Source organism: Silene latifolia, chromosome X (genome assembly GCF_048544455.1).
Source record: "Silene latifolia isolate original U9 population chromosome X, ASM4854445v1, whole genome shotgun sequence".
In the NCBI taxonomy this organism is placed as follows: Eukaryota; Viridiplantae; Streptophyta; class Magnoliopsida; order Caryophyllales; family Caryophyllaceae; genus Silene; species Silene latifolia.
Window position 1 is genome coordinate 112169981 of NC_133537.1, and position 17985 is coordinate 112187965.

Sequence of the window (17985 nt, forward strand, 5' to 3'; positions counted from 1 at the left end):
ATCATCGGGCAAGGAGTTCTGACCAAGGTCAACGGTTTCATTGGTGAGAAAGACCAGATCCTGAAGCAACTAGAAGCCAGACGAAAAATGGCGCGGAAAGCAGATAAAAAACCTGGGAAAAAATAGAATGTATTTCCATTCATTTTGTAGTCTCTGTTTTTGCAACTCTAGTATGTTGTCAAGAAACTCCTTAACAACTTAGACAACTTTTTTGGAATTGATTGTTATTATATCATCTTGGTCTGTTATAATTGAAATCCAAGTTATACAAATAAGTATAAGAGTTATACACTCTGTGAAGTAAAGTTATACAAATTATGTACAAGAGTTATACAACACATGACTGAAGTTATGAAAAAGGCAAAATTTATTAGACAGTTATGAGTTATACAAAAAATAACAAGAGTTATACAAATTGTGTACAAGAGTCATACAACACATGACTTTAGTCAAATATATCGACAATTATAGAAACAAGGGCAAAAGATACACATAATTAGAAGTGTTATACAGATAACTATAAGAGTTATACACTCTGTGAAGTACAGTTATCCATATATGGGTAAGAGTTTTACTTAAACCCACTGAAGTTATAATTCGTTCTTTATCAAACTTGTAAATATTGGATTTTTTGCCATGAACAACAAGCTACCAAAATGGGTTTCGTACAAAGTCATCCAAATTGTGTAAAAGAGTTATACAACATTAGCTTGAAATTTCACACTCATATTACTGAAGTTATACAATCTGGAAGGTGAAGTTACCAAATTACATCATTTAAGTGCAAACTCCAAAATAGACAAAAGCTAGCAACTGAATACCCCTTCCGTCTCACCAGATTTTTTACCTTTTAAAGAAAAAAAGATTGTAAATAATTTGTTGAGACGGAGGTATTTTTCTACTGCCTACTACTACAGCCTGTTAAGTTTCTCTATTCTTCTTCTTCGTCTTCTTCTTCTTCTTCTTCTTCTTCTTCTTCTTCTTCTTCTTCTTCTTCTTCTTCTTCTTCTTCTTCTTCTTCTTCTTCTTCTTCTTCTTCTTCTTCTTCTTCTTCTTCTTCTTCTTCTTCTTCTTCTTCTTCTTCTTCTTCTTCTACTCCTTCAGATGCTGGTGAAGACGGTGGATGCTCAGAAAATGGGTTAGGGCAGTTGCGTTTATCGTGGTGTGCCATTTGTTTGCAGTTATTACACATGCGCTTTGGCTTACAAGCCAAGCTAAGGCAATGGCTTTAGCCTTAGCTGATGTTTTGGGTGGATTTTGCGCAAGGCGAAATCAGGTCAGGGTGATATTGTGCAGGGTTAACTAGCTCTAATTAGATTTCTGATCAGGTCGACAGGATACGATATTAAGCTGTAAATAAGATAATAAAAATAACAAGACAAACAATTTTGTACGTGGAAAACCCTTGAATGGGAAAAAACCACGGGCACCAAGCCAGGAGAGGATTTCACTATATGAATTGAGAGAATATTCTTATGATAACAACAATGCTTGTATTTCTATGTAATATGTGTATGTCTTCTTGCGTATGAATGATGTTCTTCTTCAGATCTCTCAAGTGTTCTTTATATAGCTTCCTATCTTGAACGGCTGCATGATCAAGCATTCAAGGTGAATATTCTCCATAATTCTTTGGTAATAATTGAATATTTCCCTCTTAATTACCGTATTTTCGCACAATCTTCATACTTAATGCTGCGTATTTATTTCCATTAATATACGCGGATATGGTCAAATATTGTCCTGATATTTGGACCGTTGTCCTCTCCATGGCCTGGCGCCTAACTTCATGTGTCCCGAGAGCCCGACACCCCGAGAGCCTGGCAATCGAGTTTAGATGAGATCCGATCGGGTAGTCTGCATGGATTTCCAGGCCTAACAATTGCCCCTTATCTCCTCATTGGTAGTGCCAGTACGAAAAAATGAGGAGATAACTTTAATTTTGATAAGATCACTCAACGGTTAATTTTCCCGATCGTTTCCCCGTAACGGCTCTTTTTATCGCAATCGCGACGCGCGTGGTCTATTTACTCGCAACTTCCTTAATTATTTTGCGGCTGAAACCCTAATCTTCTTTGCTATAAATACTTGGGTGCTTCATTGATTTGAACTCATCAACATAATTTCTTCGTCTTCTTTCTCTTAACTTTCTTCAGTTTTCTTAATTCTCAGCTTCCCAAATTTCTTAATCAATCTTTCATAATTCTTCAATCAATGGCTGCAAAGAAAAAATCTACCAGGGCAGCGGTTCCTGCTACTCCTCCTCCTCAGAATCCTGAGGAAGTTTCTTCTGAAACTCTTCCTGCTTCTTCTGCTGCTCCATCTCCCATAGTGGATAGGTCAAGTGATCCTCCATTGAAGATGATTTCAATATCTCATGGCGCTTTTCAATTCAATCCTACCAAGGCTTTAAATGAGGATCAGTCTCCTGCAAACCGCTTGAAGCCTGAGTTCGAGAAGATTTTGAAGGATAAGGGAATTATCCCCGCCGATGTCAAGTCCGGATTCCGAGAATTCTCCTATCAGGGCCGACTGGGCTTGTCCTGGTTGGTTTTGTATCCACGACTGGGCCTTCAGGGCAGGTTGTAAGCTTCTTTTTTCCCCTGTTATGGTTGAGGTTATTAAGGAGATTGGTGTTCCCTCTTATCAATTAATGTCGATGGTGTGGAAAGTTGTATGTTCTATTGAGAACCTCTGTAAAAAACACAATGTCTCTTTTTCTCTTAATGATTTGAAGACCTGTTATGCTATTAAAACAAAACGATCCTGGCCGTATAAGTTTTAAGGTCGACCGTCAACTACTCCCCTCTCCCGAGCAATTTAGATAAAGTGGCCATGATAAGGGTCGGGTCTTGGCTATATGTTTGTCGGACCAATTCCGTGGGTCCCGACTGGCGTATTTGAATCATGAGGCTGTGTGTGGTGGTGAGTCTTTTGGTTTCTTTCTTTGACTCGCATGTCTTTCTTGTTAGTGAGAAAATGAAATGAAAATAATAAATCATACCTCTTATGTGTGCGAGTTGATGACAAGGTTCAAACCGAGTACCCTACTCCCAATGTCTCCGCTTTCCTTGATATTCCTCCTTTGGAGAGGTCCTGGCCTCTTTGTTGTGGGGTTGGTCACCTTCCTCGTTGTTTGAAAGGCCGACGGTGCTCCCTGTGGCTAAAGTGTCGTGTCGCTTGGTGCCGCACCTCAGCCGTAAGTCTATTTTCATTTTTCCTTCTTTTTACCCGGGCTTCCCGATAATGTTTGGTTTGTGTTCTTGATCTGATATTTCGTGTTGCGGCTACCAGGTCGTCTATTCGTCTTGCCAGGTTTGGTATGGTGACCTCTCACCAGTGGCTAAGATTAAGGAGGAAGGTCCTCGGGGAAGCGGGGATACCGAACCGCCATCGATTTGACCGAGCGTCCGATGTCGCCAAGGTCACTCGCACTCTTGTCCTCGCCGGAACAAGTTCAGCGACCCGAGAAAAGGAGGATTGAGGATGTTGATGTTTCGCCTTGGTCGGGAGGTGAGAGCCAGGTTGGATAATATGGACGCTGCTAGGGTGAAAATCAGGGACTATGCAGCTTCTAAATCGAATGTCATGCTCACCCTTGACCCTCGTTGAGACCGCTACTCGGGAAGTTGCTTGGTGGATCATTGATCGACCTCTTGGGCGGTGCCCTGGCTCTTTGTGAGGGAGGTATGTTGGAATCATTTCCATGTATTTTGTTTTTGGTAGTCTTCTATTGTTGGTACAAGTTACTCATACTTTTGTTTGTTTTTGGTCAGGGTGCCGCGACCTGTCTCCATAATGCCTATCAGGCTACTTCTTTGGTAGCCAGAATCGATCTGATGAGATCAGATTATGATAGGTTGAAGTCTGAGCCGGAATTTGCAAGGGCCGACTTGGCCGCCAAGACTGCTGATTTGACAAGAGTGCAGGCTGAGAGGGATGCTGCTAAGACTGAGGTGGCTTCAAGCACGCGGCTGTTGCAGGAGGCCCTGGACAGGAATGAAGAGCTTACCCAGGAGAGGGATAACTTGGAGTTCAAGTTAGATGATGCCTCCCTCTATTTCTACATCAAGGGAAGGGGGCCGCCATGTCGGAGCGATCGAGGCCGGGGCAAAATGGGACCCCGCAATGAGATGGCTTTTTTCGTTTCGAAATATCCCGACCCGCATAATTTGGAAGCTGAACAGAGGTCGACTCTCCGGGGAGCGAACGCGAGGCCGAGCCGGCTAAGAGTGGGGAGCAGGTTGTTGATGCTGCTGCTTCTGAGGAGAAGCAGTAGTACTTTTTAATTCTTGATTGGTATTTTGGCCCATCCAGGGGGGATGTCCCTGGACAGACATTATTTTTATTTTCCTGTTTTGGGTCGGGGAGGCTCTCCCTGGCTTTTATGAATATTTTGGCGCCTTTGCCCCGGGGGTAAGGGTTTATTAATATAGAGATGATGGCCTTCTTTTGGTCGATTTCACTTTTGTCTTCATTTGTGAATTTCATCCTGTTGGTCCTGTCAAATATTTTGTTTGCATGATTTGCACATTATTCTGGTTAAATAACCTGCACATTTTTGTTTCAATTTTTGTCATAAGTATTTCAACCAAGTATAGTTTTTTGCTATAATGGTTGAAAGGGTGGGAAATCCGGCCTGTCAGGAGGGCTTATGTCCCCTGCCTGGCTGGAGGGCTTGGTATTCGGCCTGTCGAGAGGGCATTTTAGACTGATGGTCGGGATAAAACACCCTTGCACCGTCTTTTGCGTCCGGTAGGTTGTTATCCGTGGCATAAACCTAGTCGTCGAGGCAATTATTTCATGCCCGATTGGTCCCGACTTTTTATCGTATCCGGTGATGGTTACCAACTCGTTAGGCACAGTTAAGTGCAAAAATTTTTGTTTCAGGAATATATAGTAGAGTAGCCCTCAATCCTGAATATTTATGCGTATAATCTTTTATTATGTATAATTGTTCAGGATTCAAAAATTAAATAGATGGGTTAGTTGAGCAGGTATAAAATACAGATAAGTCATATAAAGCATGTAGTTCATCATATAGCACATCATGTTGAGTAGTGATTGAATTTGTACCTGACTGTAGCCTGATCTGATCTTTACATATGGAATAGTTTTAAATGAGTTACATTCCAGGATCTTGGGATCATTTCCCCTTCTAGTGTTTGGAGCCTGTATGCTCCTTGTCCAACAATTGAATCAATTAAGTAAGGGCCTTCCCATGTGGGAGCTAGCTTGCCCGCTGACTTTTCCTTTTTATTTGGAAATACTTTGCGTAGGACAAGGTCTCCTTCTTTGAAGACCCTGACCCTAACGTTTTTATTGTAAGTCCTGGCAACTGCTTGTTGATATGATGCCATTCTGATTTTGGCAGCGTCTCTTAGTTCTTTCCGTCGGGACTAAGTTATCTTGCATCAGGTCTTTGTTTGTTTCAACGTTGTTCAGCTGGATCTCCGGATGTTGGTACTCGTACTTCTGCGGGGATGACACTTCGCAGCCATACACCAGGGAGTAAGGTGTTTGGCGTGTCGCATTTTTGGAGTAGTCTGTCGCCCATAGTACTAATGGAAGTTCTTGACCCATCCGCCTCGTCTTCTTTTCAGCTTTTTTTTGGCGGTTTATGACTACCTTGTTGCTTTGACTCTGCTGGCCATTAGCTTTTGGGTATCCAGGGGTTGATGTTACCAGGTTGATATTCCATTCTTGGCAGAATGCTTGGGTCCTCTTCCCCACGAACTGAGTTCCGTTGTCACATACTATTTCTGATGGGACTCCATATCTGCAAATAATGTTTGTCCTGATGAAGGATATTACTTCTTTTTCGGTTACTTGCTGTAGGAGTCACCCGATCCACTTAGAGAAGTAATCGGTCATGGCTAACATGAAGACTTTTTGCCCTGGAGCTACGTGCGGTTGTCCCACAATGTCCATGCCCCACTTTATAAATGGCCAGGGCACGGAAATTGAATGAAGGAGTTCGGATGGTCGATGTATGATTGGTGCATGGATTTGGCAAGCTTCACATTTCGAAGAGTATTCCGAGCGATCACCTTCAGCGTAGGCCGATGTAGCTTTGTCCGAGAACTTTGCTTGCCAGGCTCTTTCCTCCTTTATGATTGCCACAATGTCCATCATGTATTTCTTGAAGTACTAGTTTGGCTTCGTCGGGCTCCAAGCATCTCGGGTAGGGTCCACTGCGATCTCTTGAACAAGGTGTTATTGATTATAGCATAAGATGAAGCTCTAATTCTAAAGGCCCTTGCCTCATGTCTTCCCTGAGGTAGTATTCCACGGAGAAACCAATCATAATAAGGTTTAGTCCAAGAGTTATGTCCGATCGATGTGGTTGACTGTTTAGGTTTGTTGATGGTCGGCTCTAATAAGTGCACAATTGGTATTTTATCAAAAAAAATGGGGTAAAGTTTGAACCTAGGTCGCGCAGAGCATCACAGGTATTCGGGTCTCTAGGTATTTGATCGATATCAAATGAAGGAAATTTAGCGGTAAGGTTTTTTGCATATTCTAAATACGAAATCATTTTTGCATCCTTAGCCGTATAAATTCCCTTTATTTGATTGGCAATTAAGAGTGAATCAGTTTTTACCTTTAGGTTTTGAACACCGAGGTCTAGACATACCTTTAAGTCTGCTATCAGGGCTTCATATTCTGCTTCGTTGTTGGTAGCTTTGAACTCACAGCTTACAGCCTGAGCTATTACATCTCCCTGGGGTGATTTAAGTACTAATCCTAACCCTGTCCCCTGGCATTGGATGCCCCGTCTATGAACAAGGTCCAATCTTGGTCTAGGGTTTTATTTTCTAGTTGGTTGACCTCTTTTATTAGGTCTGGTTCCAGGTTAGGGCTGAAGTCAGCCACAAAGTCTGCTAGGGCCTGCGATTTGATCGCGCCCCTGGGTTCAAGGAGATGTCATATGTGCTAATTTGTACCGACCATTTGGCCATCCCGCCTGAAAGTTCGAGTTTACGCAGACATATTTTATTGGTAAATTGGTCCCGACTATAATTGGGTGACTTTCAAAATAAGGTCTCACTTGGTACATGACATTATTAATGCTAAAACATATTTTTCAAGTAGTCCATACCTCAACTCAAAGATCTAGCAGGCTTTTACTTACATAGTAGATCGGATGTTTCTTTGCCCCGTCTGTTCTTTCACCAGGGTCGCACCGATTCTTTGTGTTGGTGATGAGATAGGTATCTTCGACAAAGGTTCTCCCTTTTCGGTTTAGCTTGATGTAAGGGTGGAGATGATAAATAGGATTTTAGATCCTGGAAAGCTGCCTCATGCTCGTCCGTCCACTGGAATTGTTTATTTTTCCTGAGTAAGTTATAGAATATTTTGCATGTTTCGGAAGATCTTGATATAAAGCGGTTCAGGGCAGCTACCCGGCCTGTCAATTTTTGGATATCCTTGACAGACTTGGGTGACTGTAGTTCCAGGATGGCCTTTATCTGTTCAGAACTTGCTTCTATGCCTCTCTTTGTGACCATATATCCAAGAAATTTGCCTGCAGAGACCCCAAAGTGGCACTTTGCAGGGTTCAGCTTCATGTTATATTTTTCTAATATCTCGAATGCTATTTCTAGGTGCTTCACATGATCTTCTGCATTCTTGGATTTCACCACCATGTCATCTATGTATACATCCATGATGTCACCTATCTGGTCTTTAAACATCATGTTGACCAGCGCAACAGACGTTGCCCCCGCATTCTTCAGCCGAAAGGCATGGCGGTGTAACAAAGATATGCCTCGGCCTGTAATGAATGCGATACTCTCCTGGTCGGCAGGGTGCATCTTTATTTGATTGAATCACTGGAAACATCCATGAATGTCAACATTTCGTGACTGTTGTTGCGTCTACCATGGCATCAATATGAGGCGGGGGAATGGATCTTTAGGGCAAACTTTGTTCAGGTCGGTGTAGTCTACACGGACTCTCAACTTTCCATTCTTTTTTCGTACAACAACTACGTTAGCCACCACTCAGGGTACATTACTTCCCGATCATCCCCATATCCAAGAGTTTTTCTACTTCTTCATTTATTATAGTGTTTCTTTCAATTTGCAAATTTGCGCCTTTTTCTGCTGCACAGGCTTAAAAGATGGGTCAACATTGAGCTTATGAGTAATAACATCAAGACTAATTCCAGTCATATCAAAATGTGACCAAGCAAACCAAGATGATTTATTTTTAAGGAATTTTACCGATTTAGGCGACATTATCCGGCGCGTCAGATCCTATTAAAACATACCTGTCAGGGTACTCAAGGTCTAGAATTACCCGATCTGTTTCCATTCGGGAGGTGCTACATATGTGCTCTGACAGGTCCGTAATTGCTATACCAAGGACTTACCCGCCTTAGAAGGCTTCAAGGTACATTGTGTAGCACTCTGGGCGTGTCTTGTGGTCCCCTTTGATTGTGGCCATGCCCCAGTCTGTTGGTATCTTGATGCACTGGTGATAGGTTGATGGTACGGCCTTGAAATTGTGAATTCAGGGTCTGCCCAGGATGGCGTTGTAGGATGACAAGCAGTCAAGGACTCCAAACTTTTCATAGGATGAGACTCCCTCCACATAGCCGGGAGGTGGATCTCTCCTAGAGTGCTCCTGGTTTCACCACCGAAACCTACTAGACGCTGGATTTTTTGGTGATTTGATCCTCGTTTATCTTCATGGCTTTCAATACGTCAAGCATGATCGGGTTTCTCGAGCTGCCTCCATCTACCAGGATCCTTCTTACCGTGGTCGTTCCAATCGCATAGAAATGACCAGGCCATCGTGATGAACATCGGGATGCCCACCAGGTCGCAATCATTGAAAGTGATTGTTGGAACAGGATCCGGCTTGCGGGGTGACACGGTCCTTGGTGTCCTGGCTATCTTTTTTTTGCCGAGCTTGTCGGGCCACAAATCTCTCGAACCACTTTGATATGAATTTTACTTCATAGAGTGGTGGTGGTGGAGGAGGCTGCGATCTGCTTGTGCTCGATTTTCTTTATCCTGGTTCGCATTCCCGCCTTTTGACTTGATCAGGTCTTTTAAGTATCCTGATTTCAGCAGGTAGGCCACTTCCTTCCTTAGAGTGAAACAATCATCCGTGGTGTGTCCAATATCCATGTGGAATTCGCACCATTTTGAATTGTCTCTTCTGGGATTTGGATTTTCTACCTTCCTGGGCCATCTAACAGCTGTTCCCATGTTGTCAAGCCTCTGGATCAATCCTGCAGTATCAACACAAAAGTTATGTTCGGAGATCGGTTGATAAACCTTAGCCTTACCTTGATACTCATGAGTCAGGTTGACGTCGATCGATCCGCCCGGAATATAGAGTAGGTCGTAATTGTTCCCTCTGTTGCTTTTCCTATTGCTTTTTCATGATCCTTGGTCCACTTTGGGTGATCCAAGCTTGTAGGTTTTATCTTCTTCCACTGATGAAGGCAAGGGTCTTGGCTTGAACATCTTCGAAGGTGTGGCAGGGATACTTAGTGAGTTCATTGTATAAGTCACTATGTGGTAGTAACCCCTGTCTAAATACCTCCTTTCTTTGTTCCAACGTCACATCCGGGTATAGATACTTTTTCTTTGTTGAACCTTGCAAGGAATGTCCAGAGAGTTTCATCGGCTTCGTGTAACTCGGTAAAGGTCACCGGATCGTTTCTCCAACTCCCCGCTACTTGCGCATTTTTGGTTGAAACGTTAATCAGGTTGGCAAAGGAATGGATATCGCCAAAGAGGCGGGTTGATGTACCATTGCGGGCGGGGCGGTCGGTCGTTTCAAACCCCTTGCACATGCAAACTTGTTCGAACTCACTAGGAATGGATGCAGCCAACATCTTCGCTTGTAAAGAGCCACGTGATTTTGTGGATCCGTGGTTCCATCATAGACCCTCATGGATGGAATTGTGAACTTCTTCGGTAGATCTACTTTGGCTATTTCGTCTATGAAGGGTGAATCAGCATAGCTGTCAGGGGCAGCTTCTTCCATACTGGCAGGTACTCCTGGTATCTTGTCAAATTTTTCATTGAGTTTCTTGATCTCCGAACTACCGCCATCATGATAGCCGCAGATTCATCGGGTTTATCATCATTTTTGGCTCTTCATCACCATCTACGTTAGTGATTTTAGGAGTATTTGGGCTCCCAAAACTGGAAAAATTAATGTTTTTGATGATTGATGAAAATGGGGTTCCTGGTTGGAATCTAGAGCCTGCTCCTTGGGTTTTTTCCAATCTTTGCTTCAGGGCTGACTCAGATTCTTTCAGTTGCAGGATTTCTGCTTCAGTTTGGGCCACTTTTTCTTTCAGGCTTTCCAACTCGGCGATTTTTGGAGAGTCGCATTCAATTGATCTTCAACGGTGGGTTGGGCCATTTTTGTAGGTTTTTAAGTTTTTGTAAGATAAGAAAAAAGGATTTAAAGAGCTAGATGCCCCACGGTGGGCGCCAATTGTTTTGGGTGGATTTTATGCAAGGCGAAATCAGGTCAGGGTGATATTGTGCAGGGTTAACTAGCTCTAATTAGATTTCTGGTCAGGTCGACAGGATACGATATTAAGCTGTAAATAAGATAATAAAAATAACAAGACAAACAATTTTGTACGTGGAAAACCCTTGAATGGGAAAAAACCACGGGCATCAAGCCAGAAGAGGATTTCACTATATGAATTGAGAGAATATTCTTATGATAACAACAATGCTTGTATTTCTATGTAATATGTGTATGTCTTCTTGCGTATGAATGATGTTCTTCTTCAGATCTCTCAAGTGTTCTTTATATAGCTTCCTATCTTGAACGGCTGCATGATCAAGCATTGAAGGCTGAATATTCTCCATAATTGCTGGTAATAATTGCTGAATATTTCCCTCTTAATTACCGTATTTACTGCACAATCTTCATACTTAATGCTGCGTATTTATTTCCATTAATATACGCGGATATGGTCAAATATTGTCCTGATATTTGGACCGTTGTCCTCTCCATGGCCTGGCGCCTAACTTCATGTGCCCTGAGAGCCTGGCACCCTGAGAGCCTGGCAGTCAGGTTTAGATGAGATGCTGATCAGGGTAGTCTGCGGATTTCCAGGCCTAACAGCTGACACCATTCTTTTACCGCTGCCTTTGTTTTTGGATTGTTTTGGTGGAAGTATTGTTACCTCGTCACTGGCGGGTTAACCAAGAATTTGCTCGAATTCCTGCTGCTTAGTTAAATCTTTCTTGTACGGTAAAAGTTTCTCCTTGAACTCTCTAATTAAGGAGCTTAAGTTCACAACTTCAGTCACACTCATGCCACGAAGTAAACCAATGGTCGCATGAACTTCTGACCACAACTTCACCATCTCAACTTCTTTTTCATCAGCGTTACTATTTGAACCCGTTTGTTCACCATCACATTCTGATAATCTGAATTGCACTGCATCTTTTCTCTATCTTGTAGAAACGTAATCATCTGAAATTGTCTTCTTGCCGTTAGCCTACTTAATCCATATTATATGTTGGTACAGAATTCCCATCCTTTCAAACATTATACAGCTGCACCGTGTAGCCAGTGTCCCTGTAATCAAATTAAATTATGAAGTTACTGTCATCTAAATAACGTCTCCATCCATATAGTAGTCTTATACATATAATAATAAGAGTTAAACATTATCAAGGTAGAGTTATACATATTGCAACAAGAGTTATACATTCTGCAAGTAGAGTTATACATATAATAACAAGCGTTATACATTCTGAAAGCTAAAGTTATTCAAAATATAATCAGATTTATACTACAAATAACTGCAGTTCAGTGAACAATTGTATAACTTCTAAAGTTATTCTGAAAGTAGAGTTATACATATGGCAATAAGAGTTATACATTCTGCAAGTAGAGTTATACATATAATAACAAGAGTTATACATTCTGAAAGCTAAAGTTATTCAAAATGTAATCAGATTTATACTACAAATAACTGCAATTCAGTGAACAATTGTATAACTTATAAAGTTATTCTGAAAGTAGAGTTATACATATGGCAACAAGAGTTATACATTCTGCAAGTAGAGTTATACATATAATAACAAGAGTTATACATTCTGCAAGTATAGTTATACATATAATAATAAGAGTTATACATTCTGAAAACTAAAGTTATTCAAAATGTAGTCAGATTTATACAACAGATAACTGCAGTTCAGTGAACAATTGTATAACTTCTATGTTCAGACAATGTAACTTTGGCAATATATCTAGCAACTTCAGTGAACTACCACAGAGATAAAGATTATACCAAAATGTTGTTACCTGGGTTGTACTCTACGTTGAAACTTTTCTCTCTGATTGAATCCTTAACGACAGTCACTTCAACTCTATCGACTTCAGCATAGCCCCCGGTCTTACATGTATCGATTGAGCAAATGACCTCTAGTTGGAATTCCTTGAAAACCTCACGGGTATAAACATTTGACGCATATTCCTCTATGGGTAAATGCGTCCCCCTTGCTGGTGTTGAGTGTCGGTTTTCATGGTCAAGTCTCTTCTGCGTATGCCGTTGATGGTCCATAGCGCTTTCAAAACGCATCCAAAACTCCACTAACGCACCGACTTCGCTCAAACTTCTTAAAAAAACTATTAATGCTCTACGATCTCTGGGTTGTCCTCATTACACCACCCATGTTCAAGTCCCTGCAATGCGCCATCACCCAATGGCTCCTTTTATCGTACGCTTCTGTAAACCACTCTTCGTTCACAAGACCATGCGCTTCCATTATTTCTGCCCACCTAGCGTCAAATTCGTCTGCTTATAGGTTGTCGTCCCATATAATGTTGTTCAATTTCTAAAGGAACTCCTTATAATCCTCCATTGTCACCCCGAACTTTGATGGCAGCTTGTTCATTATATGCCACATGCAAAATCGGTGGCGTGCAGTCTTGAAGGCAAGGGGTACGGCCTTAATAATGCCCGCATCCTGATCTGTGATAATGTACTTGGGCTCCTTTCCACCCATAGCATTCAAAAACCTGTTGAAAACCCACTGGAAGGATTCATGGTATTCATGGGCAATCAATGCCCTGACGTAATGTTACCGATCGCTTATGGTGATCTATGCCGGTGAATGGCGTGAAAATCATATCGTACTTGTTTGTTGAGTATGTTGGGTCGTACGACACTGCATCTCCAAAAACGGAGTAGTTCCTTCTAGCGGTTCTGTCAGCCCAGATTGCCCTTCGAAAGCTATTATCCTTGTCAACTTCATAATAAAAATAAAACCTCTGCCTATTTTGTGCCATATTCTTGAATCGGTCTATGAACAATTGACCGTCCCGTTTATAGATGAAGCATTTCACATCTCGGTGGAAGTTCTTAAAATCAGTTAAGGATGCACCAATGTTCTCGAACCCGTTTACGAGTTTCTTACACATGTTGTACGTCCTAGTTGCTCCTATCCTCAACCGCAGTGGACAACAAATCCTGATCAGTGCTGAGTAGTAATCAAGAATTCCTCAACTATAACTCTTACACCTTTTCATATAACTTCATGAAACATATGCATAACTCTATTGATTGATTGTGCAACTTCTTATTATTTATAACTCTTACATCTGAAAGTATAACCTTTACTGCGAATATGTATAACTCTAACAACTTTCTATATAACTCTAAGGCTGTTATAAGTTATTCTAGAATTTTAAAAAATATTTAGAAGTTTCACAATCAATTACTCGAGGTTTACATAACTCTAAGATCTCGGTGTATAACTTTAGAAGTTTGCCATTCAATTAGTGGAGGTTTGATTAATACACTACTACAATTTAAGGCTACGAGAACGCCACTTAAAGAACGGTTGATAGCGGAACCGGTGTGTTTCTTATTTTTAGTCATGGCGCGCATATATGACTCCAAAAGAGAACGGTTGTTTGTTCAAATCGTGCTCGAAAATTAACAAAGAGAACGGTTAGATTTGACCAACCGTCTTAAATTAATATAGAGACCGGGTAATAGCTAGAGTCGTTCTCCTTAAAAAAAACAAAGAGCACGGTCCCTTTCACCACCGTTCTATTTGTAAAACCCTAAATGAAGTATCAAACTTGCCGTTTCCTTTTATACACAACTTCCATCGCTTTCTTTCAAAAACCAACAATAATCGCTTTCACCCTATCTAGCAAGGTCTCGCCCCTTGTTGTCCGTGGTCGCTCGTACTCCGGCCACCACCTGGCTGTCCTTGGTCGCTCGCCTTTCTCGTTGCCGATCGTTCTTGGTACTGGTAAGAGCCTTTTTCACTACTTTTTAATGTTAGCTTTAAGACAATACTACAATCGACATTATATTCTTCAGTTAATTCATTAAATTGCTACTTTTAAGACAATAATTAATTTAATTTATGGTGATGTTAGGGTTAGTATTTGGTGATGTTAGGGTTTAGTATTTGTGCAGTTGTATTAGACATATTCATAATTTGTTTGTTCATACCGAGTACTATAAATAAACCATGAAATTCCAGTAGAGGAACAAGCTTTAAAGTTCATCGCATTTGATGTATTCACGCTTAAACTCTTTATTTAATGGATTACTTAATTTTTACTAATTCACCTTGTGACTTGATAATATCTGCATTCGAATGTTTAGTTGGTTCAAATTCTTGTATGTCAGAGTTCGGTAGTGGCATAATGTTCACCTAACTTTAGGTTGGTCGAATGTGGCAGTGTAATTAGGGTTAGTTCGGCTGAGGGCATGGTCTTCTGAGGTGGGTTGGGATGTGTGGATGGTTAGATTTTTTATGAAAAATTATTCTAACCCAATTCTTCAATGTATAACTCTTCTTTGAAAGCTTTTTAATTTCATCTTCATTGAAGGGTTCTTCTGATAATGGCGCTAGTCTATTCATTTACTCCAATTTTCAAATTCTAATACAAGGAGAAAGATAGAAACTAGAGAGAGTGTAAGTGGGTGAGAAATTGTGAATTCTGATGTGAATGTCAGTTGAGAAATCAAATGAAATGAGCAAGATATAGAGCCCCGTTTTTATATACTCCTGTCTTTGGCATCACTTAGATCACCTTCCCCTAATGTAACCAACATTTCTACTGAGTAAAGGGTCGTAAACCACGTACGTATCCATGCTAATTATTATTATTATTATTATTATGTACTTTCGTCTCAATCATTTGTTCATTTTTTTATGAGGCTATTTTAATTATAAGTAAATAAATGACTATCACGAATGATATATATAGTTCACTTTAATTGTAATTATTTGTTGATTTTCGAACTTCATATTTTACTTTGCAGCACCGGAGAAGAGGCAGCGTGTACCGTCTGCTTATAACCAATTTATCAAGTTATTATATTTAGTTATTTAGAGCATTACATTTATCTCTTCTGATTATTTATAATTTAATTTACATACAAATAATACTAATTTTTGTATTCCAAAACTATGTGAAAAATAATAGAGAGGAAATTCAGAGGATCAAGGCTAACAACCCGGAAATCGGCCATAGGGAAGCATTCAGTACTGCTGCCAAAAATGTGAGTAATTTATAAATATGACTTAATTAATTGGTTATTTATTTGATCACAAATTATAGAATACGACCATATGTTATTATCAATAAATAAGTATGTTATTATACTATAACATAACCGTCTTACACAACTATTATTGCTATTTGATCGCAACTAATTTAGTTGTCTCTTTCGTTTCTTATTCCTGCAGTGGGCATATTTCCCTCACATTCATTTTGGACTCATGTTGGAGACCAACAATAACCATCTTTGTGCTGTCTGTTGTTGAGCAAACAAGCTTCATGCCAAATGTTTGAGTAGCACTATCATTTCATTGCATTCTACCTTGTATTCTTTTCTGTGTTTGTGGCTGTATAGGGTTGGAAGGCAGGTTGTGAATGTCCCATCATTCATGACCAGGGTTGACTCATTGTTCGGAAGGCAGGTTGTTAAGGTCCCATCATCCTGGCTAATTACGTGAAAATATTCTCATTGTTCACTTTTTTTAATTAAAGTGATCACTGGATGTTGGCTGCAATTAGTCCATCTGTAAGTAAAACTACCGTGTATTGGTGTGATCCTGCCGGATATACGGAGCCTCGACAGTTTCCACGAAAAACTGTTACTAGGTAAATCATGTATATTTGATATTACTGATTATAATTATGTTTGAAGTGACGACTAATTTTAGTTATATGAAATATAGAGCCTTCGAGAAAAGAAACTCTATCGATCCACTTGCCGGGTTTGAGGTAAAACCACTTACATGGAAATTAATTAAGTTATATCTTTAATATTGTCAATATTTATTATTATAGTATATCTTTTATGCGTGTAACTGACCCAAGTCCACTCGACACAAATTAGAAAGTAATTTGTTCATGATCTTCTTGAACTCAGTTAATACGTCCTTACAATGAGGTAATGAACCTTCCTGCTACTAGCTTCTTCCAATGGCTACAAGCACCATCAATTACGCGACCATAAAAGCAACAAAATACTATTGATGTTGGCTGTTACTCCATGTATATCTCATTATGGGTTTTTATTTTAGTGTCATCGCCAACCTCTTGGGAGCGTATTATGCGGATATTTTGTTTGCCGATATATGTTAGAGCTTATCAAAGGAAGATATATTAATATTACTCCAAATGTATGTTTTTTTCTTCATTTCAATCATTTTCATCTCTTTGTTTTTTCTCATTTCAATCTTAGTAATAATTTTAGTTTACACATCATATATAGTGTATTAACTACATTTTTAGGTGTCCTATGTGTATAGTTCATGCTTAACGTTACAAAGACATATACTAGTGAGCAAATTGACGAGGTGTGGAGTATTTGGGTTGAAGTTACACTCCATTTTAAGCTCAAAAGTAATGGTGGATGAAGACCATGATTATAGTTTATTGATGTTCAATTACTGCACTCGGATGCGATTAAGTGATGAGGATTCAAGGATTTTTATTTATGTTTTGCAAGTATTTTCGATATTTGTAGCCTCTAGGCTCTTAAAAACATGATAGCATTTTGTATATTTTTCATGGATTTGTCCTTATAAATTCAAATTAAATTTGAAGGTTTTTGTTGTGTAAAACATGTCGGAGTTTCTGAATTTTAATGCGGGTTTAATTCTTATGAGGTATACGATTCAATCGCGTAGGGGTTACGATAAAAACAGAAATATATTTTTTTTTAAAAAGTTCAGGTTCAAAGAGAACGGTTACTTATAAAACTTGTTCTCTTTGAAATTAACAAACAGGACGGTTGTATACATTGTTCTCTTTGAAAAGTTAAAACAAAGGCGCCAAATAAATCGACAACTTTATCAAAGAGACCGGTTCTCATATGCAACCGTTCTCTGTGATATATAAAAGAGCACGGTTATGGAGCGCAACTGTTCTGATTGTTGTTACAACGAGACCGGGTTGACTTTTTTCAACCGTGCTCTTAAGTAAAAGAGAACGCTTGGCCACATGACGATTCAAAATGGCTTTAAGAACGGTGTTTGACCGTTCTCTTTGATCAAAATTGTAGTAGTGATAGTAAACTAACCCTTGAGTTGTACATTATCAAGTACTTGTGAAAATCTTCTATGTTCCGCGACATCTTTTGAAACTGACGATCCTCACTAGATACAAGCTCGTGATTATGCCCCATGTGGAATCGGTCAATTACTAATACTCCATTCTTCATAAATAGCCTGACATGTGCTTTACACCCTACCCTCTTGACTGTATATTTCCTCTATTTTGCAGTTGTTAATGCCCATTGCATTTCTTCTTCCCTAATCCCGGTCTCATTTTTTTAATTACTGCCTCGTCTTTTGGGACATATGTGAATCCCTCTCTTTTGCAAACCAGCAACTTTGACTTGATTTCACCGTCGCGCCATTTTTTCGTCGTATACTTCCGAACATCAAACCCGGACGCCAATGCATAAATTTTATAGAATGTCACTGCCTCGTCGATTTCAAAAAA

The 17985-nt window shown here is 40.0% G+C and overlaps 1 protein-coding gene across 1 annotated transcript in view; it reads left to right on the forward strand.

The window, feature by feature from the left end:
* Positions 1 to 17102, forward strand: part of LOC141621544 (axial regulator YABBY 5-like) — a 96807-nt gene extending 79705 nt beyond the window's left edge. The window contains exons 2-7 of the mRNA XM_074437973.1: positions 15290 to 15338; positions 15454 to 15529; positions 15717 to 15809; positions 15884 to 15926; positions 16583 to 16658; positions 16788 to 17102. Coding sequence (XP_074294074.1) covers positions 15290 to 15338; positions 15454 to 15529; positions 15717 to 15794 — 203 coding nt within the window. The 3' untranslated portion in view covers positions 15795 to 15809; positions 15884 to 15926; positions 16583 to 16658; positions 16788 to 17102. The remainder of the gene's footprint in view (positions 1 to 15289; positions 15339 to 15453; positions 15530 to 15716; positions 15810 to 15883; positions 15927 to 16582; positions 16659 to 16787) is intronic.
* Positions 17103 to 17985: the final 883 nt, after the last annotated feature.